Source organism: Cydia fagiglandana, chromosome 6 (genome assembly GCF_963556715.1).
Source record: "Cydia fagiglandana chromosome 6, ilCydFagi1.1, whole genome shotgun sequence".
Taxonomy (NCBI): Eukaryota; Metazoa; Arthropoda; class Insecta; order Lepidoptera; family Tortricidae; genus Cydia; species Cydia fagiglandana.
Window position 1 is genome coordinate 8,910,695 of NC_085937.1, and position 24,293 is coordinate 8,934,987.

A 24,293-nucleotide genomic window follows, 5' to 3' on the forward strand; every position below is an offset into this window, starting at 1 on the left:
TGACTGATATTATCGATAAAATGAAGATGCAAGAATTCCAATTTGTGGTTTTTTATTTAGAGCACCCAAATATCATTATTAAATTGGTAATTAAATCAGAGATCGATGCCAATTTCTTTCCTGATTAAATTGGTCAAATTGATCATCCCGTCTGGATTGACCTTAACACTCTATCAATGTCATATGTCATGTCAATTGTCATTGTCAAATCAAAATTGTCAGAGGACTGTGGTAGTAGAGTTCTCCTGAATTGTGTAGTTTCAAATTAACTCAAGAATTTTCAATTTATTGCTGAATTACTGGTGATACTGTATTTACTAAGTAGTTTATACAAAAAGGTATGTGTGTGCGAGGCTCTTATTATTATTGTAACCTCATAAGTTTAATATTGTAGTGCTGTTGTAAAAATGACATCAGATTAACTACTTGTTTATGAATAATTGGATAAAGTTAGAAGATATTGTGTCGTGTTTTAATACGAGCAAGTGATCAAACAACGTAATCTTATACTTATACACAATCTTCTCAGAGTTTAAAGTATTCCATTATTAAAAAGATAATAAATATTTCATGTTGTATATGTATTATGTTGAAACATTGTATGTTATTAAATTCCAGATCAATTTGAAGATATCAATCAAAACTCATAATGGCATATAATGTAAGTACAGCTACTAACACTACCTACATTTAATTAACCACAGAGTGCCTAAATACATATACCTATAGATCAATTGTGTCACTTAACTTCAAACTCGGGTAAATCCATTGGACCCTCTCAGCAAATATCTACCCTATTACGTTTTCTTAATACCAAAATCGCATAATCTGACACATGGATTTACCCGAGTTTGAAGTTAAGCGACTCAATTACAAATCGTAATGGAACTCATTTAATTAAAAAATGTACAGAATGGGATTACAATGATAGTAATAACTACTAACAAAGAGGAGACAAATAGAGGGGCCCAAAAGTTTGATCTTATTTTTAAGGGTTCCATACCTCAAAAAGAAAAAATGGAATCACTTCTGTTTCTGTCCCTCTGTCAGCCGATCTGTCACAACCAATTTGCTTCAAAACTACTGGACCCATTGAGTTTAAATGGTACTCGCATAAAGTTGATGACTCAAAAACGCACATGGTATTGTTGGTGTTTGAGGTGGAAGTTGGTGGTCCGGATATAATGAATAAATTTTAAACTAGGATGTCATTATTTACGGGAATTAAAACACAAATCAAATAAAAACAAATAAATAAATGGCTAATTTTTAAATAAATTGAATTTATATAAGAAAATAGGGGAAAATTTACCATCACAAGACCTCCTCCTGTAGCCACTTATACAAAGAAAAAAGGGATTAGGGGATCTATTTGCTGAATATGTTTGTGGCATACACATTTTTAATGGCTCAACCAAAGCGCCATCTTTTTTTCATATTTTTTGGTAAGTACTTTGCTTTAATTTTTTTAAAGAAAACATCTAATAATGTGCTACACATTGCAGTGTACTGTAAAAAATAATCACTTAAAATGCACCCCTAATAACGTTATTTTTTACTTTAGACCTTAGTTAAAAATTTGTGGTTCTAAATGCACCTATGTTCCAAATTACTTTAAAATATCTATTACTTAATGTTTACGAGTGCAATGGCTGTGTCATAGGGAAAGGAGATGGACGGACAGACAGACAGACATAACTAAATAATTATAACTATTATAAGGCATCCGTTTTTGCCATTTTGGCTACGGAACTCTAAAAATCGGGGGTGAAATAAAAATATTGTGACAAATAGTTGGGGTTACCAGGTAAGATATGTCTAGACACTAGACACCACTGCTAAGTTAAGTTCTCTGGTAACATTAAATATACCGGGCAACACTGACGTTATGCGCTTTCCACCCAAACAGAAAATTTCCGATAAAATAAAATGGCGGCTGTGGTGCATTCGGTAGTTATGTCGAAGTGTTTATTACGGTCCTTGTTTGTTACTATACAATGTGCGATTGCTACAAAGTGCTAACAAGTGATGTGAAATAACTTTAAATCGTTGTGAGCGTTTTTTATTCGGAATTATGTAAGAATAAAGATGAAAAGACATTTTATCTGACCAATGAATCGCGCAGCTATCCAGATGAATAAAAATGGGAGAATCGACTTTCTTATTGTTGGTTACTCTATTCTTATGGTCACGATGTTTGGTTTTCGCTGAAAACAATGAATGTCCATCAAAATGCGTTTGCCTAAACCAATATGCTGATTGTACAAGAAGGAATTTAATGTCGGTGCCAAAAATTCCTAAGTGGGTGGAAGAATTAGATCTCAGCTACAACAAATTGCATGGAGATGCATCCGAAGGATATGAGAGACTATCAAGTCTCAAGGTTTTAAAAATGGATAAAAACTCATTACGCCTCATACCTAACTTTCTACAGCACAATAATCTTCATGAAGTTAGTCTAAACAGGAATAACATTGGTTCCATTGATACGGGGCATTTTCCCGAAAACAGTTCCATCAGAATACTCAACTTAAATAGCAACCACATTAAAGTTATTGCAGAAGATGCTTTGACCAATTTGACTAATTTAGAAGTGTTGAAGTTAAACAGGAATGATATCACGTCATTACCCAACCATTTGTTTATGTACCAATCCAGTCTCAGAACTCTTGAACTGAATCATAACAAACTGCGTAATGTAACTGGCCTACTTTTCAAAGGACTCTCCAACCTGACAACACTTAGAATGAGATACAATAACATTGACAATATAATGGATGGTGCCTTTTTTGGATTTAAATCTGTACATTTACTACAGTTGGACCACAACAGGATAAGAAGGATATCCAAAGGTTGGATGTATGGCCTGGAATCACTGGTAACTTTGTCCATGTCTAATAATCTAGTATCAGAAATCAATGAGGGCAGCTGGGAACTTTGTACCATCTTAGAAAGCTTAGATTTATCTCACAACTATCTGGTCAAAGTGGAAGGAACAACTTTCAAATATTTACGGAACCTTCAGATATTAAATCTGAACAACAATAATATATCTGTGATAGGTCATGATGCGTTCAGCCTTATGTTCAACTTGAATACACTGCATTTAAATAACAACAAAATATCATGGACAGTTGAAGATATGATAAAACCATTTAACAATTTACAAAACCTAGTTACATTTAGTCTGGCTGGCAATCACATAAAATCGATAAATTCTCGAGCATTTGAAGGTCTATCCAAAGTTGTAGAGCTAGATTTAGCCGGCAACAACATAACATCTATTCAGCGGCATGCTTTTGATACAATGCCTAAATTAAAAAGATTGCATTTAAATTCTTCATCATTGTTATGTGATTGTAACTTATTTTGGATAATTAAATGGATAAGAGATAAAGCTGAGCAGAAATATATTACAGCCACTTGTGCATACCCCGATGAAGTAAGAGGTGTAGCAATATCTAAACTAAAAGAGGATAACTGTGGAGACTCTCCTAAACCCAAAGTGATGCAACACCCCAAAGCCCACCTTGCCATAAAAGGACGATCAGCAAATTTGAGCTGTACTGCTACTTCAAACCCTTTCAGTAATATGACATTTCTTTGGAGAAAAAATAACGGCAATATTAGTAATCCACTTGTTTATGAAAATGTAACTGTAACTGATCAACCTGAGGCTACTTCAGTTCTTGTCATACCAAATGTTACTCATGCAGACTCTGGTAAATATCAATGTGTTGTCAGTAACAATTTTGGTACAACATATTCCTTAAAAGCCAAAGTCACTATAGTGACTTTTCCTCGGTTTACAAAAGCTCCTCACAACATAACAGTGAAAACGGGAGAAACAGTTTCACTGAACTGTGCAGCTACAGGTGAGCCTACACCTGAAATTTCATGGCAGAAAGATGGTGGCAATGACTTCCCGGCAGCTCGAGAAAGAAGAATGAATGTGATGCCCACCGACCATGTGTTTTTCATAGTCAATGCAAAAACAACTGATATGGGTATTTATAGCTGTGCCGCTAAGAATGTAGCGGGTACAATTATTTCTAATGCAATGTTGACAGTTCAAGAAGAACCTTCATTTAGAACTGTCACAGAAAATAAAGAAGCTACAAGCGGTGATGCAGTAGTCCTACAATGTATGATATCTGGATCACCAAAACCAGTCTTGAAATGGTCAAAAGATGGTGTGCCAGTTGTGCCTTCTGAACGGCATTATTTCATGGCTGATGACCAACTTCTAGTTATACTTGCTGCGGAGCCTAGTGATGGCGGGCACTATGAATGTGAGATTACTAATGCATTAGGAACAAAAAAGGAGATGACAGAGTTGAGAATCTTGCCCCCAGTAGCCATTATGGTAAATGAGGAAGATATGACTGGTATTATAATTATTACTGTTGTGTGTAGTACAGTGGGGACCTCTATTATTTGGGTAGTTATTATATACCACACTAGAAGGCGGATGGCTTCTGCAGTGCCTTCTTTTCCCGCCGAAAGTTTAAAAATGACACAAGTGGTGCATAGTGATAGTGAATCGCCTCAAATGTTTTCAGACAATATATCTGAGCATTCATCGTGTAAAGACAGTGGGACAGGAGACTCGGCTAAACAGACGAGCTTTGACGGTGTGCCTATAGATAAGAGTGAACAAGTGCATTTTGAGCCTGTTGTATGTCAAAGTTATTCTCCGGTGCCAGAAGCACATAAACTTTTACCTTCTTCATTTAAACCATCCATTCAAGTGTGTGTAAATACTTCTGTAACACCAGCTACTTATAGTTTTTCTAGTCACAGTATTAACAATTAAGTTTATAAGGAGTTTGAACCAGAATGAATCTTATTGAATGCATTTTTCACTAATTGTTTGTATTAAAATATCAGCAAAGCATTCAGAGAACTAAGTACTTTAAATTTATACTCAACCATCTTAACTCATGAAGCCATCTAGAAATAGTTGATTTGTGGTACCATCACCCACACTGTTAACTGTACATCAGTGGACCTTATTCCTTATGTAATAAGGTCCAGTTAGGAGTGTGGCTGTTTATACTCATGTTTAATTTAAAGTAAAGACATACAATTAGTGAAAAAGGTATTCACTATCAGGCAGCTATAAAATGATAAGCTTAGTACAAATGAAACAAACTTGCCAGTATTGGTTTTAATGTAAAAGACTGAATCTGTCATTTAGTAATGGTCATTGTTATTTTTTTAGTATTATTTAAAAGTAGACAATTATATAGTAACAGTTTAAAAACAATGTGCAGAGAGCGCAACTTTGGTGCCGATGACGTCATTATGACGTTAAGTCGCATATAGGATGTTTTTTTAAAACAACATTGTAACACCTCAATGATTCTTAATAATGATAATATACACGGTGTAACATGAGTAAACCGAATAATTTTAACAGCGTATTCCTGATCATATTTAGAGACAAAAATGTCCTATAAACTTTTTTTTAAAAACGCCTAGTTTCAGAGATAATATTAATTTAAAAATAAACAAGTTTTTGTTGTTACATAATGTAAAAGGCCTTTTTGGTGGTAATGTTGCTGCTATGGGACGTAGTCTAAATATCCTTATTGATAGATGTCAAAAAGTGTCAAGCAACACTTTGCAAAAAGAAGGTTTTACGAGAAAAAAATGTAAAAATCAATTTTAAGTAACAAGTTTACCAATACCATTTTCTGTTTATGTACAAATACATTCAAAAAATTGAAAAAACAAAACAAAAAAAAAATTTTTTTCTTGGCAAAATTGACCTAAACTCATATTACATTTTTTCCTTCTTTTGACCTCAGAAATGCGTGGTTAAAGTTATTCGGTTTCCTCATGTTACACCGTGTATATATAATTTTTTATTTATAAAAATGCTTATAATTTACACAAAAAATAATGTAAACATTAAAAAACGATACGAAACGATCTCGTTCTCGTTCAATATGTATTGTTGTTTTCAAATGTTTCTCTATATTGCTTGCTTTTGCTGTTAAATTTTGGTCACATTTTTTCATTTTTTACAATCAGAAAAGGAAATTTCTGCAAATACGGCAGCAAAGACTCCATAGCGACTTCAAACAATAATATTTCGGTTATATTTTACTAATAAAAAAATAAGTAAACAGTAATTGGTTGTCATTTCCAACAATCTTGTTTTTAACATGACAAAGACATTTAGTTATGTTTTTATACGTGGCCAGTACGTATAAAAACTCTCAACTCAAGTTTCAATATCAGTAAACTAAAGAGGCTAATAAGTTGTTATTTGTTTAAGTATCTATAATCTAGATAACAACACTCTGTATTTAGCTTCACGTCATACGTTTGTCATCGGCACCAAAGTTGCGCTCTCTGACAATGTGTATACCCTCGCCTTGTCATTATTGTTGCCTTCCATTACCTTAATGTGATTTGCGAAAATAAGGTACCTACCTTTATATACCTATGTTACGTAAATAGCAACAGAAATGTAGAACTGCCTATTTTTGATCGTGTTGATTTTTGGCTGATTCTGAGCCATACTTGGGGAATATAATGTTCCCCAAGTATATAATAAGAAATGGTAATGTAAATATGACAATGTCCACAGAACACCCTTGAAATTGTTTTTTTAATGATACAACATACATAGCAATACATTATTGTCACATTGTATGTGTATTGAATAAATTTTCATTATTCATATATTATGAACTTAGTAAGATTATTTTTGATAAAATGATACATGCATTTCAGTAATTTCAGAATAAATACCCATGGATAAACATTTTCGGCCTAAATATGTATAGTATTTAAGTAATAACAACATTAATCTATTCAGTTACTCTGACCTACTCGGACTCTTCATTTTCATATTTTAAGTAACAGTGTCATAAAAATTTCGTTGAGTAAAATGGACATGTATTTTGGTTGAACTGTCTTGTTAATCATAATTAGTGGACATATTTTCGTAATTTGTATGTATAGTTTTTTACCACATTTATTAAACATTCTTATTTGTTATTGTTACATTGATGTATTTTTTACAAAGCCGCACTATTTCACTTGACCGTTCATACATTTTTAATTTTTCACCACCCCAGATGGTAAAGGCGCTCTTTTAATTGTTCAAAAACTGATGATAAAGTTACATCCACATGTGAGGCAAAGTAATCTGATGCTAATTTTGAGTTGTTTCCTTATGTTAACTAGCTACTAGTAGAATTTAAAATTGTGATTTTGAATGATAAATATTTTGGGTTTGATTTTGTCTGATATTTTACGGTTAGTATTTTCCTCGCATTGGTGTGGTGAAAAAAATTGTGTTTCATTTGATGGCAAAATTGGTTAACCTTCATGCCTCGAAATCCTAGCAATGCTCAAGAGTCCACTTTTCGAACCACTTGCTACACTCATGGTTTTGGAACCTATGACTTGCTCGGGGATCAATATTAGCACGACAACTTTGCTCCCTTGTAAAACAAATAACTATTGTGTAATTAAATTGTGCATTGATATTTGTATACCTACTTAACAACATAGCAACAGACTCATACCAGTATTCGAATTGTCGACAGTTCTTTTTATAAATTGTTTGTAAACATTGGTTAGAGCAGGTTATTTTTTTTCCCTTTGTTTTCTACCGAGAAACTAGATAAACACAGATTTATTGTACAAAAAATTACGCATGAAAAAGTAATGGGTAAAAAAATAACAATCTAACAAGAAACAATGACGTCATAGTTACGTTTCTAATGGTTTAGTTTATATTTATAGTATGAGTAAACAAATTAATAGTGACTAATTAAGTTATTGTTGATGTTAATTATTAAATATATATCTATTTTTGCGATTCCGATATTGTACACCTTCCAGATTCAAAAATAGATGACTTACTATCGATGAGCTTCCAAAATCCCGGAAGTTCATAACACCAGAAATGGAAACATGACCTAAATTTAAAGTTGGAAAAGAGGAAACTGGTGACTTTAATGTATTGCTTGTTTGCCTGTCTCGTGTAATCAAATTTAGAGAAGGGTGACCTTATTATTAAAGTTCTATTTTATTTCGTTCGACAGACTTACAGGCTTGTACTAACTCATATTTGTTGCACTAAACAAATTCTGCCTATTTTTATAAGACGTTGTTATGTGATATACCTACTAAAATTAGGTTGATTTGATACATAGTTTTAAAAATAGGTGTCACCAGTTATTTGCTATAATAGGTATGTCGTGTTCGTGTATGCTGTAAGTGATGCGTATTTCCTCGAGTAATGTAATTTATATAAAGTTACATATATATACTAATAAAATTTTCCTATTAGGCATAGGGTTTTACTGTGCGGTTATGTAGTACGTGTCGGTTTTTGCAAAAGTCCGGCTTATTGATCCTTTTTATGAGGTAGTTTTCCAGAAATCGACACACGTTTGTGGCTCAATAAGATCACACATTTTATATTTATTCTAGGTACCTATATTATGTGTACGTATACGTATTACACCAGTTTACTTTAACCAGAGAGGAGTAAACGACAACGAGGACTCACTCTCATATTTTGTATGGCACCTCCATCCCCGGTCATTTTATTACTAAAGACATGCTCATACATTAATGGTTATTTGTTTTACAAGGGGACAAAGTTGTTGTTTAACCGCTCGTGCTAATATTGATACCCGAGCAAGCGAAAGATTCCAAAATTGAACCACGAGCGTAGCGAGTGGTTCGAAAAATGGAATCTAGAGCGTTGCGAGGGTTAAACAAAATTTGCCCCCGAGTGAAACACAACATTTTTCACCACACCAACCTGAAGCAAATATAAAATATCCAACAAAATCAAACCAAATCAAATCCAAATGAATGTTATTAAATATTTATCATCCAAAATCATCAGTCAATTCTACCAGCAAACATAAGAAAACAACTCAAAAATTGCATTTGATTACTTTGCCTCACATGTGAATAAAATGCAACTTTGCTATCAGTTTTTGAAGTGCAAAGTAAACCTTTCCGAGCTGGTGTGGTGAAATTAAATATTTATTTCGGGGGGGATTAACCTGTATTCTGTTAAAACATTGAACCTCATTTCTGGGTAAACATTGAGAGGGATGGCAGCTAACAGATTGTAGTCGTACAACTAAAATAACGTATTGAAACAATGTAACGAACAAACTAATGTGATGAAAAGGCCTTTATTGTCTCTTTAATTTTATGAAGCTCTTCATTATTGCGTAGACGTGATTTTGGATGAACTTAGAACATGCGGTTTTGTATTGTTTATACGATGTATATAAGAATATTAGAGTAAGGCGACTATTTATATACTTTATAATTAAATAAGTTTGACCCGATTTTTTTCTATTTTTCCAACCACCTCCTAAACTGAAATATCCTAATCAAATCTTTATCCTAGTGATTGGTTATAGAGCCTAAAAACGCGGGAGCACCATGTACGTACACGTATAGTAAGTTAAGTACATAGGTGAATATTTTATTTCTTCCGCAGGCCAAGCAAGATTATAGATATTAAAGTATAGCGCCACTGCGCCATCTGGTGATATCGCTGAGAATGTTAAAAGAGATAAAAGTAGATGGCGTTTTATTTTAATTTTCTTGCTTCTAAAACAACTTAATTGTACCAGAGATATATATAACTCCGTATAAGATAAATAAAGTCTAAGAAAAAAACGTGCCTCGGATGTCAAACAAAAGTTACTGTCGAATAGATGGCGCCATATACCTTTGGCCTATTGTCGTTTAGATGGCATTGGCGACACCGTTTGATATTTAACAATTTTAACACGTATCAGTGAAAGAACATGGGTCATTGTGGAACAATAAAAATTAATAATCATATATCCGTAAACATATTTTAATTCATTTATACATTTTCAATTTTATTTTAAGTTTTAATCGTGTGTCGATAGATGGCAGTAAATGTACCGTGACTACAAAATTTACTTTGACAGGACCCCTCTATACTATCTATTCTTTTTGATTGTACCTATATACTTATGTGCATGTGACAGCGGTCAGGTAAGTCTATGTCTGGAACTATGGAAGGTAGAGGTACTTACTTCTACACTCCATATCTGGAACGTTTGCATATGCTCAAACCAAAAATAATAAAATAGCGCCATCTACAACAATATCTACATTGTGTTGTAAGGACAACGACTGCCACTAGATATAAACCAATGCGGGCATCCATGCAACGCACTCTTCCAAAATGTTATATAGGTAGTGAATTCTTTTCGGTGCTAACTGGTGGAAAAAAATATCGAGTTAAACGTTTTGCAGAAGCAATGGCATTGTATAAAAATCAGCAGATTTAATCTAATGGCTCCTCTACACGATGGGCCAACGCCAGCCACTCCAAGGGACGCATTTATGCGTTAGAGGGAGTAAGTGATATTGCTATCTCATTCTACCGCATGGCTGCGTCCCTTGGAATGGCCGGTGCTGGCCCATCGTGTAGAGCCATAAGAGGAACTATTATAATTTCAGCCCAACTACGGCCAGCAGGGTTACCCCAACCAACCTCCCGGCCAGCAAGGTTACCCCAACCAACCTCCCGGCCAGCAAGGTTACCCCAACCAGCCACCCGGGCAATTAGAAGTGGGTCACGGGCCGTATCCGTCCATGGGCCCCGGCGGCGGGATCTCGCCTCAAGTTCAGCAATGGTTCCGAGCGGTCGACAAGGACCAATCCGGGTTCATTACTGCCGACGAGCTTAAGGCCGCGTTGGTGAACGCGCAGGGGCAGACGTTCTCGCACACGGCTTGCAGCTTGATGATTGGTTAGTATCTACCTATTTGTACTTAATATTTATTTTTGTATTGACCTCAACCCGCTGGGACCAGTTGTGGACTTACGGGTTAGGACATTTAATTGAATGATTGGTTCGTATTTTGCAGTATCTTATGGCTCCTCTACACGATGGGCCAACGCCGGCCACTCCAAGGGACGCATTTATGCGTTAGAGGGCGCAAGTGATATTGCTATCTCATTCTACCGCATGGCTGCATCCCTAGGAGTGGCCGGCGTTGGCCCATCGTCTAGAGCAGCGGTCGGCAACCAGCGGCCCGCGGGCGGCATGCGGCCCGCCAACCTCTCGCTTGCGGCCCGCGAGCCTCCCTGGCTATTTTGTATGTAGTACTGACGATCGACAATGTCTACTAAAGACACAAATATTACCAAAGTGCGGCCCGCGTCATCTTCGTTAACTACTATGTGGCCCTTGGCTGCTAAAAGGTTGCCGACCGCTGGTGTAGAGGAGCCATTAAGGCCTAGGATTCGCTATTGTAGATACCAAGTAAAACATTGTAGAATGTAAATCATAAGGTCCGGTAATTTTACGATGGCCATTATAAGATTTTGAGCATTTTGCTCATAATAAAACCTATTAGGTATTGGAGTCAGCGCCGGCCACTCCAAGGGACGCATCCATGCGGCAGAATGAGATAGCAATATCAGTTGCTCCCTCTAACGCATAAATGCGTCCCTTGGAGTGGCCGGCGCTGGCCCATCGTGTAAAGGAGTCATTAGATGGTGCCCCAACCCCAAACTTTGATGATGATGTTCTCTTGAAGAAAAAATAGGATGTTTATGTGTGGTGTAAGTATTAAATTTGCATTTTTTAAATTTCCAGGGATGTTCGATAAAGATCGTTCCGGCCACATCAACGTGGAAGAATTCGACAAACTGTACACTTACGTTAACCAGTGGTTGGCAGTGTTCAAGACCTACGACACCGACCAGTCAGGCCATATTGACGAACAGGAGCTCTCTAAAGGTGCGTTTTAAATCGAAAACCATTAACCTTCTGACCACCACTCCACCCAACATTACAAGGCCTACAAAATTTAAAAAATTCTCATTTATTTCAATAAGGTTTACAAATGTGAGTTGTAATTTGTCGAGGCAGCTAAAGGCCCCTGTACATATTGGGCCAACGCAGGCCAGTCCAAGAACGCAGCCATGCGGTAGAATGAGATAGCAATATCACTTGCTCCCTCTAACGCATAAATGCGTCCCTTAGACTGGCCCACGCTGGCCCAATATGTACAGGGGCCTTAAGAGATGAAATAACTTTGGAGTTTCAGAACAGTAGCTTCCACTAGATGGCGCTGACAAGGCTCCTTTACATACATAATATTGCAATGATTATCGGTTTTGTGAGAAATTCGTGACAAGATGAATTAGAAATTAGAAGCAATGATAGGGCACGCCGTGGCGAGACTGTCGATTTTGTTGGGAAAAAGTTCCCATAATACATATATAACTACTTATTATCAACTGTGAAACAAGTATTGTGATTAGTTAATAATTTTGTTGATTTCAGCTTTGAATCAAATGGGATTCCGCTTCACTCCGGACTTCATCAACTTTCTGATAAAACGTTCAGACCCGAAAGAAGGAAAAGTGTCAGTGGACGATTTCATCGTACTCTGTGTACAAATACAGCGATTCACGGAGGCCTTCCGCGTGCGCGACACTCAACAAAACGGAACAGTCACTATTGGATTCGAAGACTTCCTAACAGTTGCACTGAGCTGCTCGATTTAAAATAAGGATTACCCTTTCACGGCCTTTCGTCATGTTAAATGTCACTCACATTCTATCATTGATGCGAACTTTACTTGAACGCATCAACGTTACTTTAACCAACTACGCCTTACACGTATATTAGCGGTGTGAGCTGAACATACAACTTTAGGCGTCCTAGGCGTTGAAAGGGTTAATGAGGGAAATCTCAAAATGACATACAGATATCACAATTACATGCTTTATTGGCAAACGTATGTGTGGAAGAAATACTGAAATTATTCAGTTACCATACACAATACACAACTCGCAGTTAGCACCGACTTCTCATAAGACTTTTAATGATGCTTTAAACACGGGATATTTTTATAATGCTGTCTTGCTTGGCCATACCAATTGCCTGCTTAGAATTCCATTGTATCTGTAAGTAAATAAATTATTTTTATAGAATACATAGCTTATTTTTATTTTTTTAGATAAACTGATCAAATTGATTCACCAAAGCTGAAATGAATAGTTAATGAAAATATGTGAGCATGTCATTATGGTCGCACATTCTTAATACCTCCTACAAAATGTTTAATATATTTTTTGTTTCTATTCATATCAGCTTTCAGCTATTATGAATTTACCATATACTTACTAGGCTCATTTCTTCTCCTAATTGCTTCAGACTTTTCCAAAGAAAAGACAACTTCTTGGAATGTTTTGACAGCCGTTCGCATATTGGCCGATTGCTGCGCATGGTTTGCAGACCCGTCGTCAAGTAAAGTATTTATTGTAGGAACTTCATCCAATTTGAAACTTCTCACAGTACTTGGATTGAATACAACAGACACTTTCCCTGTTTTTGGATGTATACTGAAGGGAGACTTTAACAAGTGGTTGAACCCCTTGGTGACATTTACATCTAATCTGGGGTAGCAGTATTGTATTTTGATTTCTTCTAATAGATATTTCAGTTTGCGGCCCGCACTTCCATTCTGAAAATAAGTAATATTTTGAAATCCTGACGTTGTACCTAGGGTGAATTTAGTATTTTATGTTATAGATTTCAATGTTGGAGGCTGGATAAATGCTGAATAAATACTGTAAATAGGTTGATATGAAGAGAAGCTATTATTTGATAAAACATTTACCAAATATAAAAAACTTGATTTAAATGCTTACTTCTCTGCAATAAGTTTCATAAAGTTTAGCAAAAGTGTTCCATTTCTCCAAAGATGGGGCTTTGCTCTTCTCCAAATTAGTTTGAACTTGTGTTCTAAATGTTTCGTCTGGTATCATTTTCAAAAAATTCTGTAGTCTTTCTGGTGTTACGAAAAACTCCTGGTCTTTGACAACATCTTCAAAATATCTGTCAATTACAGTCATAGCTCTCCTGAAAAGACAAGAAAGCCTATATAAATAGCTGGTCTCATACAGATTATTGGGATTGGTCTTAGTACTTTTAGTGGACTATAGCACAGAATAGATAATAGTACTAGGTACAGAAGACTCGCTCTCTAACAAAAAGCGTCTGTTACGATCTGGACAGATATGGCCACTAGGTGGCGACAGCGCCACGCACGGCTTATGGCTAGCCACCAAAATTGGTGTGGATGTACTTTTAGCTACTTGTAGCAAAGCGACGAAATCGCGGAGTGAGCCACACCTGACTATAGTATGAGTGTGACATGCATTTATAAATATTAAGGTAGACATCCAAGTGCTCATCACTGTCCCAGTACATGTCATGTTTAAACTTATCAATAGAGGTGACAGCTTATACTTATAGAGAAATACCAAGAGAAACGGAGACCGCTCTACATTGCCTACGTAGACTACCAAAAAGCTTTTGATACGGTTTCACACACAAGCATATGGGAAGCTCTTGGGAACCAAGGAGTAGAACACCAGTACATAGAACTCCTCAAGAGCCTCTACAAAAACAGCACAGGTAGAGTAAGACTAGAAACGACGGGTTCGAATTTCCCCATAAAAAGAGGCGTAAGACAGGGAGATCCTCTATCCCCTAAAATATTTATAGCCATCCTAGAGTTAATTATGGGACAGCTAGACTGGAAGCACTACGGTATAAATATAAAAGGCAAATATTTAAGCCACCTCCGTTTTGCAGACGACCTCGTCGTACTGGCTGAAACGGGATCGCAACTTCAAATTATGATGGAAGCTCTACATAGAGCAAGTCTCAAAGTAGGACTTGAAATGAACCTGGCAAAAACTATGATAATGACAAACAGTACAGAGAAAACAATAACAGTAGGCAACAAGCCCTTAAACTATATTGAACAATATATATACCTCGGCAAGCAAATAAGTTTCAACAAGAAAAATAATGAACTGGAAATCGAAAGGAGAATACAAAGCACGTGGAACAAGTACTGGAAATTGAAAGAAATCTTCAAGAGTAACATGCCCATAACCTTAAAAACTAGAATTATGAACTCGTGTCTACTACCAGGCCTAACTTACGGATGCCAAACATGGAAGTTCACAAAAAAAGTCAAAGACAAAATAAGAACTTGTCAAAGGGGAATGGAGCGTAGTATGGTCGGCATCAAAAAAATCCAAAAAATAAGACATACAAAGATAAGAAACTTAACAAAGGCCAAAGACGCGCTTAGACACGCCAAACAACTGAAATGGAAGTGGGCGGGACATGTATCACGGATACCGGACCAGCGTTGGACCAAAAATGTGACGTCATGGAAAGGGCCACTAGGAAAACGGGGTATAGGAAAACCTGTGACTAGATGGGAAGACGAAATAAAAAATATCGCTGGTCAAAACTGGATGCAAATAGCTCAAGATAGAGATGAGTGTGTGGCGCACCGCAATGCTGGCTGCCCACAACCCGGCTGCATGTCTACGTATCTACGTCAATGTCATTCCGACACAACGAAATTTTCCTTGTACAGCGCGGAAGCCTAAATCTTATTTGCGAATCAAATTGTAAATTAATCATTGTAAATAATTCTCTCATTACATGCAAATATTCGTCATCTCTATATCCGCGTATTATTTCATATAAATAGTGCTCTAGGCAAGAACACTAAATTGGTGACCCGCGACTTTCAAAATTTAAAATGACCGACGAATTCGAAGATTCCGTTAGCGAGAAAATAGAGCCCGAACGGTCAGGTGCTGCGGTGGATCGGTTAACCATGAGGTTACCACCATTCTGGGCGGAAGATGCGGAAGTTTGGTTCGCCCAGGTCGAGGCGCAGTTCGCCGTTTGGGGCGTGAAAGCGGATTCCACGAAATATTTTCAAGTGATTAGAGAGCTAGATCCCAAAACGGCTCGAGAAGTACGGGATATCATCACGAAGCCCCCAGAAACAGATAAATACGAAAAGTTGAAAAAACAATTGATCGACCGTCTGTCAACGTCGCAGGAAAACAAAAGACGTCAGTTGCTGCAATTTGAAGAACTTGGAGACAGGAAGCCAAGCCAATTCCTTCGGCACCTTCGAGGATTAGCTGGCGATAGTGTCACTGACGATTTTCTCCGAAGTTTGTGGTCCACTCGCCTACCTACTCAAGTGCAAGCGATCATCGCGTCTCAGAAGACGGCTTCTTTAGACGACATCGCGATCCTTGCAGACCAAATCTTAGACGTGACACCTTGTTCTTCTTTTAAGCAGGTTGCAAGCATGACTTCGTTCGAAGACATGTTTAAGAAGATGGAGCAATCTATAACGGCGCGCATCCAGAGCGAAATGACTCAACAAATTGCTCAGCTAAGCACCGGTAACAGCAGCGGTCAGCGACGTCCGCGTTTTAACAGCAGCAGGTCGCGCAGTCGCAGCAGATCGAAGTCTCACGGTCGGTATCGAGCTGTCAAATCAGGTATGTGCTGGTATCATAGTCACTTTAGTACCAACGCACGGAATTGCATTCCGCCGTGCAACTTTAAAGCGGAAAACTAGCAAGACAGTCTACCGTGGCGGCTGCTGACTGTCCTCCTACTAAAACCTGCCGCCTATTTATCACGGACAGAGTAACTAAAATTCAATACCTCATTGATACCGGATCTGACCTCTGCGTTCTGCCACGCAATTTTATGCCTAAATGCAAGTCGCCTGACAACTACTCGCTTACTGCCGCTAATGGTTCGCTCATACATACGTACGGCATAATCAAGCAAAAGTTGGACATAGGATTACGTAGAGATTTTATTTGGAACTTTGTCGTAGCAAATGTAAATAAACCTATACTTGGCGCTGATTTTCTTGCACATTATGGTATTCTTATCGATTGCAGAAATAAAAGACTACTTATAGACAGCTTAACAACCTTGTCTACTACGGGACAGCTTAAGCACTGCAACCAGCCCAGCGTTAAGGCAATTTCGGGTGACAGTGAGTACCACCGCTTGCTAGCAGAGTATCCCAGTTTAACGAAACCATCTGGACTGCCGCGAGAGGTAAAGCATTCCACTGTTCACTACATCCGAACTACTCCAGGTCCTCCTACATTCTGTAGACCACGCCGTTTAGCTCCAGATCGCCTGAAGATTGCTAAGGAGCAGTTTGAAGAGATGCTTCGCGACGGTGTAGCGCAACCATCTGATTCACCGTGGGCGTCGGCGCTACATATGGTGCCAAAGAAAGGCAATGGTTGGCGGCCGTGCGGGGATTACCGCGCGCTGAACGCACGCACTATCCCTGACAGATACCCTGTCCGCCACATAGAGGACTACGCACATCGACTTGCTGGTAGTAAAATATTTTCAAAAATAGATTTAGTTAAAGCTTACAACCAAATTCCCGTATACAAAGATGATATCTGCAAAACTTCAATTACGACTCCATTTGGAATGTTCTCCTTCCCATTCATGCCATTTGGACTCCGAAACGCTGCCCAAACCTTTCAACGGTTTCTGGATGAGGTGCTCAGAGATCTGGACTTCGTGTACTCCTACATCGATGACGTGCTCATCTTTTCTAAAGATGCCGAGCAGCACTTAGATCATCTACGGCAAGTTTTCGATAGGTTCCATGAGTACGGTATGCTCATCAATGAATCCAAATGTTCTTTTGGCCAGAAAGAAGTCACATTCCTAGGATTTACTGTCTCTGAGGAAGGCACGCGTCCCATCGACGAGAAGGTAAAGATTATGCAGGAATTTCCTCCTCCAAAGACCGTCGGTGGCTTACGCAGGTTTCTCGGCATGCTGAACTTTTATAGAAGATTCGTTCCTCACGCTGCCGAACACCAAGCCCCTCTTCACGACATGCTAACAGGACCTAAGCTGAAAAGTTCGTCTGCACTAACTTGGACAGATCAACAGTTAGAGGCATTTCAGAACTGTAAGTCTAGTCTTGCAAACTCTACATTACTGGCTCATCCCATTATGGACGCTGAACTAGCTCTAGTTACTGATGCTTCAAGCACGACCTTGGCCGGCGTTTTACAACAGTTGGTGCAAGGACAGTGGCAACCACTTGCTTTCTTCTCAAAGAAGATGACACGGCAACAGACGCAATACAGCGCGTATGATCGGGAGTTGCTTGCTATATATGAAAGTGTCAAACATTTCCGCTACATGGTCGAAGGCAGACATTTCGTCATTTATACGGATCACAAACCTATCACCTTCGCCTTTCAGCAAAAAGACAGGAAATGTTCCCCGAGACAATTCAATTACCTTGATTTCATTTCGCAGTTCACAAGCGACATCAGACACATCTCCGGGAAAGACAACATCACCGCTGACACGCTCTCCCGTATCGAGACCATTGCCGTGCCACCAGACTTCGAAGCCATCGCGCAAGCTCAGCAAGAAGACGCAGAACTACAAGAGCTTCTTGCCAATCGATCTTCGTCACTGAAACTTGAGAAAGTACCCGTACAGTCAGCAGCAGAAGTCGCTATACACTCCAGGTGCTCAAAGAGAGGTAAACGTTTAAACTGTCAAAAAGTTGTTGACTGTCATGGCAGCATTTACTTGTGAGCGCTCAACATGTCACAAATATCTTAACAGACGCTATTCATTAATTTCTACACTTACAACAAATCATTGATACCTTAGCTGTCAAAGAACCACTGGTATCTAAGCGGTCAACGTGTCAAATATATCTGAACAATATGGAAAAATAGACGTTTAAAGCATACATGTATGGTCGTATATTGAATGAATAATAGCTATGCTAATTTCAGGTAAAGCGTTTTGACAATCATCGAAAGCAGTACAGTCTTGTCATCACATACATCTATCTCACGTTTTGCCCTTCAACCATTGACAGAGGCCTGTCAGTCAGCTTACTGCAAACTATTTCTTTTATTTAATAGAATCATCAATACGAATGAGTGACACATAGCGAAAGCTAACTGAAGCCGAATTTAGAGCCAATTGTCAAGGCACGTTGTGGTCTTGTTACTAAGGCGTTTGCTTTTCAAAGCAGAGACCGCGGGTTCAAATCTCAGTCGGATGCACCTAGAGATTACAGTTTTTTTTGGGTTTCATTTCTATTACGAGTATTACTTAATTTGTGGTTTTATATTAATTTCGCATAAGTTTATGTTTTTTGAAGATATGTCACATGTAGCTTATGTACGACTTTCTAACAGGACGTTGTAGGTTTGAACCCGCAGTGGGCGTTCCTTAGATTACTCCTGTGCGGAATACCATTTGATGTTTAATGCTAGGTTATACTGGTTATACTAACAATAAGTTCAAAGATATTACAGTACGTATCAGAACGAAAGACCAAGAAAGAGACCCATTAATGTTCAGGTCACACTGAACAACTTCCACCACGGGACCAACCCCGAAAACGCGGAAAAATAATTGGAAGTTTCATACATTTTGCTGGTCTGATGTTGAAATTTTCTAAGGGAGAATAATTTTTTTTCCGGGGTTTCGGGGTTGGTCCCATAGCAAAAGCTGCTCAGCATACCCAAACATCAATGGGTCTCCCCCCCGGCCCCTCGCTCCGATACATACCGTATATAACTCCGTATACTCTATCCTGTCTGCTAAGTTGTAAAAACGAAATTCGTCATTCCTATGGTCAACAGTTAGCATATTACGTAGGTATATGCATGGCAGTGATGGTTTTATCGCATAGGTACATCTATAGAAGAGGAGGCACCGTTCTTGCGCATCATGAGTCCAACCAACAAAATAAAGAGAGGAGTCATAGTTGGATATGCCTGCCCGTGCTCCTCACGTGGGGCCACGGCTAGCCTCTATTACAAAGCCATAAGATTTAAATGTCAGATTGGGACAGTGAACGTTTAAGTTTCAATTCTATTATTTTCTCCTTCGTTCTTTGATCGATGCGGAGCATCGTATTTTAGTACTATATATATAGTATATTTTAGTACAATAAGCAGGCTAAATAAATATATTAACATATAATATGCTCTACGATTTGGAAGAACGGCCGCCTATGACAGTTAAAATAAAAAACCGATGATTCTCGTAGGACCTACTTATTTATTGTCTAAGTTTGACACTTGACGATAAAATACTTCTTTAAGAAAGGAGGTGTCAATTCGTAGCTGCTACAGTATTTATTTAAACAGATAAAAAGTTAAACAGATAAAATGTTGATGCTTAGTTACCATTGAAATAACAACTGCTTAGCAACTGGTGGCACCCTAGCTGCTGACGTACACCGTGATTGGCAGTGCGTGTAGGTATTAATGACAGCAGCTTGAATTTGAGTGCTTAGTTACCACTGACATTCTAACCGTTATTGTCATTGTGATTAAATAAGGGTGTATGTGTTAAAGAAAAACTCAGAAGTTAAGATATATGTGACGAACTGAAAGCCTACGCTAAAATGACAACTTAGATGTCCTTATTTTTGTGACGATTGAAGTGTATATGTTTTCTTGGACACCTTGCCCGCTCAGGTATATCTGCTGCTGACTGTACCAGGTACCAATGTTTATTTATATTGTGACACGTCTCAAGCAAAGCCACGTCCGTTTATCGTCAAGCAGCATCGACAAAAGATATTTAACACCATCCATGGTATGAGTCATCCAGGTACGAGATCCACAATCAAACTTGTTACTCAGAGATTCGTGTGGCCATCTGTACGCAAAGATTGCGGTACCTGGGTACGTGCATGCGAATCATGTCAACGTGCCAAAGTGCAACGTCATACCTCCTCTCCTCTTGGAAATTTCAAATTACCAGAAGAAAGCTTTAGTCATGTTCACATTGATCTGGTCGGCCCATTGCCACCTTCATCAGGATTCCGTTACCTTTTCACAGCCATTGACAGGTACACACGGTGGCCCGAGGCAAAGCCACTGTCTGATATCACGGCTGAAACGGTAGCCCATGCATTCTACGATACTTGGATATCGCGTTTTGGTTGTCCTCAAACCGTAACTACTGACCAAGGACGTCAATTTACCTCACGTATGTTTAAGGTCTTGGCAGAACTTTGTGGTGCACAGCTGCGTCACACGACGGCTTATCATCCTCAAGCCAATTCGATGGTGGAGCGTCTTCACCGCTCCCTGAAAGCTGCCATCATGGCCCACAACAGCACGAGGTGGACTGAGGTGTTGCCGATCGTCCTACTCGGCATAAGAAGCGCGTGGAAGGAAGACATCAAATGCTCAGCTGCAGAGATGGTGTATGGTGAGCCTTTACGCATCCCGGGTGAGTTCTTTCATTCTCATACCTCAAACACCCTGCAGCCTGATGATTTTGTCACTCAGTTGAAACGCCAGATGTCACACCTCAGACCCGTCCCCGCATCAAGGCACGGAAACAAATCAGTCTTTGTTCACAAGGACCTAAGTTCATGCAGCCATGTTTTCCTTAGACAGGATGCACTGCGTGGATCACTAGAACCGCCTTACACAGGCCCATATCGCGTGCTAAATAGAACGGACAAGACCGTCACACTGGACTTACTACGAGGACCAGTGACAGTCTCCATTGACCGCGTCAAACCAGCTTACATGCAGAGCGACACAGCTTCACCTACAGGCACAAGTGCTAAGCCTACTCAAGCTGTTGTCCCGGTGAGAACCACTCATTCTGGCCGGAAAGTAACCTTTCCTTCTCATTTACAGGCAGGACTCTGATTCTCCCAGGGGGGTCCTGTGGCGCACCGCAATGCTGGCTGCCCACAACCCGGCTGCATGTCTACGTATCTACGTCAATGTCATTCCGACACAACGAAATTTTCCTTGTACAGCGCGGAAGCCTAAATCTTATTTGCGAATCAAATTGTAAATTAATCATTGTAAATAATTCTCTCATTACATGTAAATATTCGTCATCTCTATATCCGCGTATTATTTCATATAAATAGTGCTCTAGGCAAGAACACTAAAAGTGGAAAACTCTGGAGGAGGCCTTCACCTGCGAAGACGGGGTTCTTGCTAAATATTATTATTATTATTATTATTTCGTTTTAGACAGGCAGCTGATGCTGGTGCGTCTAAATCATAGACTTACTAACTAACTAACTAACTAACTGATTAACTTTAAAAACTATTCTAAAATGTCAAATTGCAAGAAATAAAAGGCTATTTTATTTTATTTATTTTATTATAGCACAGAATAGATAATAGTACTAGGTTACGATCTGGACAGATATGGCCACTAGGTGGCGACAGCGCCACGCACGGCTTATGGCTAGCCACCAAAATTGGTGTGGATGTACTTTTAGCTACTTGTAGCAAAGCGACGAAATCGCGGAGTGAGCCACACCTGACTATAGTATGAGTGTGACATGCATTTATAAATATTAAGGTAGACATCCAAGTGCTCATCACTGTCCCAGTACATGTCATGTTTAAACTTATCAATAGAGGTGACAGCAGGGTGTTATCTATTGGGCATTAGCATATCAAGCACTAGGATGTTTACCTTATAGAATATTTAATAAAATTTTCATAACTTTTACTTTTCCCAGATATTCCAAGTAGAGGACTACTTGGAATATCTGGGAAAAGCTCATGGAGTCTCCTGAGTTAAATAATAGGAATATTTATACTAATATTGACCTGATGCTTGAATGCAAGTTATCACTTCCGAGATTGACCTTTTTGAACTGATTGTCACCTCCCATAATCAGGCAGAGGTAGTCAGCCACGGCAGCTCTGCCTGGACTGTCCAGGGTCCTGGCCTCATAGTCTGATACCCAGCAATGGATACCTCTTCTGCCGGAAAACACCCAGAGTATGCTTTGGAACCCGAAGTCATCTGGAATTTATAAAGGCTAATGTAGCTACAGATTTTTATTTTATTTGATTACAGAGAAAATTGACAATAAATAGAATTTAGAAAATATACATGGTGGCCAAAAAATAAGTGCATTCCCGTTGCCAGGGTGGTTTTGGGATTATACTGAGCAACTTTTACTATGGGACCAAACCCGAAATCGCGAATTTATATAGTAAAGCACAAACCTCGCAACGCTTTATCCAAGATTTCACAAGCAATAATCATGAACTTCCAGCACTTCTCACAGACATTAGCTTCTTGACAGCATGTTCTCACTTCATCATAGTCTGTCAAGTCAATGTCAAATACCAGCTCCCTGGCCAGAACCACTGCATCATGGCGGCCAATGGACGGTCTGGAATTGAATAAAACAGGGACAGAGTGACAGTTTATGCGTTTGACACAACATCAAAATGGTTAACTATAGATTGTTAAGGCCCACTTGCACCATTCCACTAACCCGGGATTAACCATTTCAACCTGGAGTAACCATGGTCACCAGTACAATTTGACACTGTGTTAACGGTTTAACCCCGGGCTAGTGTGATGGTGCAAGTGGGACTAATATATTTAAATTTACAGGTTTCATTTATTTAGGTAGTAAATGATTCCCTGACCTTCATGAAAAACTTATATTTTATAGAACTTTGGACCTGTATCAGTAAGCTTACCTTTACCTTACTTACCTTTATCCCAGGACCCAGTACCCTCTGCTTACTTAGGGACTTAGGAATCCTAAAAGTAGTTCATAAAGATAATTCTGGCTACTCACTTTGTGTTGTACACAGCACCAATATCCAATTTATAAGGGCACTTCTTTTGGAGCAATGTCTGAAATTCTTTCTGATTGCTTATAGACAAATACCGCAAATAGACGTCATCAGCTAATGTAAAAGATAATTCTCTGTGAGACAGCGGCTGTGGACTACTGCCGCAAGTCAACCACCGACAGAACACATTTTGAGGAAAGAGCCTTGTGTAGTAGACGGGCAACATGTCTGATAACATGTTTTCATCATTTTGTCCAACCTGCAATGAACAAAGATAGTAATAAGACAACAATTACAGATATAACTCAAGTCATATCAAGATATTCAAGACAAAACAATGTAAGAATAACTTATATTACCATCGTAAACAATCAAGAGAAACGAAATATCAGGAACGTATCACTTTATCACCAGATCCACTAATTTCGAATTTATTTTGTGCAGTGTTTTTATAAATTTTAATAAAGAATATATATATTATATATTAAATTTAGTGAATTGAGCTGAAAGAATACTGTGAATAGCGCCAAAACGACCTATTTGACAAGTGACAGTTGACATTGACATATTAAATTTAATGTTACTAGCTTAAAAGTAAAAACCGGACAAGTGCGAGCCCGACTCGCCTACCGAGAGTTCCGTACAAAAACTTATTACAAATTTTGGTGGTAACTACTGGGAAAAAAAATCTCACTTTTTACCTGCAAGAATACCGATTTGTGAAGCCATTATTTTCGTTCTGGGGCATTTTTTCAATTTAGAGGACTCTAATATCA

The 24,293-nt window shown here is 38.5% G+C and overlaps 2 protein-coding genes across 3 annotated transcripts; one reads left to right on the forward strand and one right to left on the reverse strand.

Annotated features, from left to right (window-relative positions):
* Positions 1-229: 229 nt before the first annotated feature.
* LOC134665074 (peflin) lies at positions 230-12,984 on the forward strand. 2 transcript variants are annotated; one of them, XM_063521872.1, is made up of 6 exons: positions 230-338; positions 619-661; positions 10,498-10,516; positions 10,547-10,789; positions 11,642-11,785; positions 12,335-12,984. In XM_063521872.1, exons 2-6 carry the CDS (start codon positions 650-652, stop codon positions 12,556-12,558), a joined length of 642 nt encoding a protein of 213 aa, XP_063377942.1. In that variant the 5' UTR covers positions 230-338; positions 619-649; the 3' UTR covers positions 12,559-12,984. The 2 variants fall into 2 exon arrangements, with proteins under 2 accessions (XP_063377942.1, XP_063377943.1); XM_063521873.1 differs by lacking the exons at positions 230-338; positions 619-661 and adding exons at positions 1,909-2,510; positions 4,191-4,201 and having other exon boundaries at positions 10,498-10,789.
* Positions 12,763-24,032, reverse strand: LOC134665091 (DNA primase small subunit). The gene is made up of 7 exons (XM_063521909.1): positions 23,877-24,032; positions 23,520-23,776; positions 22,933-23,102; positions 22,528-22,726; positions 13,708-13,918; positions 13,181-13,520; positions 12,763-12,958 (listed from the first exon to the last, which is right to left on the reverse strand). The coding sequence occupies exons 1-7, from the start codon at positions 23,877-23,879 to the stop codon at positions 12,942-12,944; spliced, it is 1,197 nt and encodes a 398-aa protein (XP_063377979.1). The 5' UTR covers positions 23,880-24,032; the 3' UTR covers positions 12,763-12,941.
* Between the last annotated feature and the right edge of the window lie 261 nt (positions 24,033-24,293).

What these genes read in the sequence shown, in the direction of transcription:
- LOC134665074 (XM_063521873.1), top strand. Translation starts at nt 2,144, where the DNA reads ATGGGAGAATCGACTTTCTTATTGTTGGTTACTCTATTCTTATGGTCA. An exon ending in GGCTTGCAGCTTGATGATTG is followed by an intron (nt 10,790 to 11,641) that starts GTTAGTATCTAC and finishes TTAAATTTCCAG; the next exon opens with GGATGTTCGATAAAGATCGT. An exon ending in CGAACAGGAGCTCTCTAAAG is followed by an intron (nt 11,786 to 12,334) that starts GTGCGTTTTAAA and finishes TGTTGATTTCAG; the next exon opens with CTTTGAATCAAATGGGATTC.
- LOC134665091 (XM_063521909.1), bottom strand. An exon ending in GGTGCTGTGTACAACACAAA is followed by an intron (nt 23,103 to 23,519) that starts GTGAGTAGCCAG and finishes ATTCAATTCCAG; the next exon opens with ACCGTCCATTGGCCGCCATG. An exon ending in AACTTGCATTCAAGCATCAG is followed by an intron (nt 13,919 to 22,527) that starts GTCAATATTAGT and finishes TTGTCTTTTCAG; the next exon opens with GAGAGCTATGACTGTAATTG.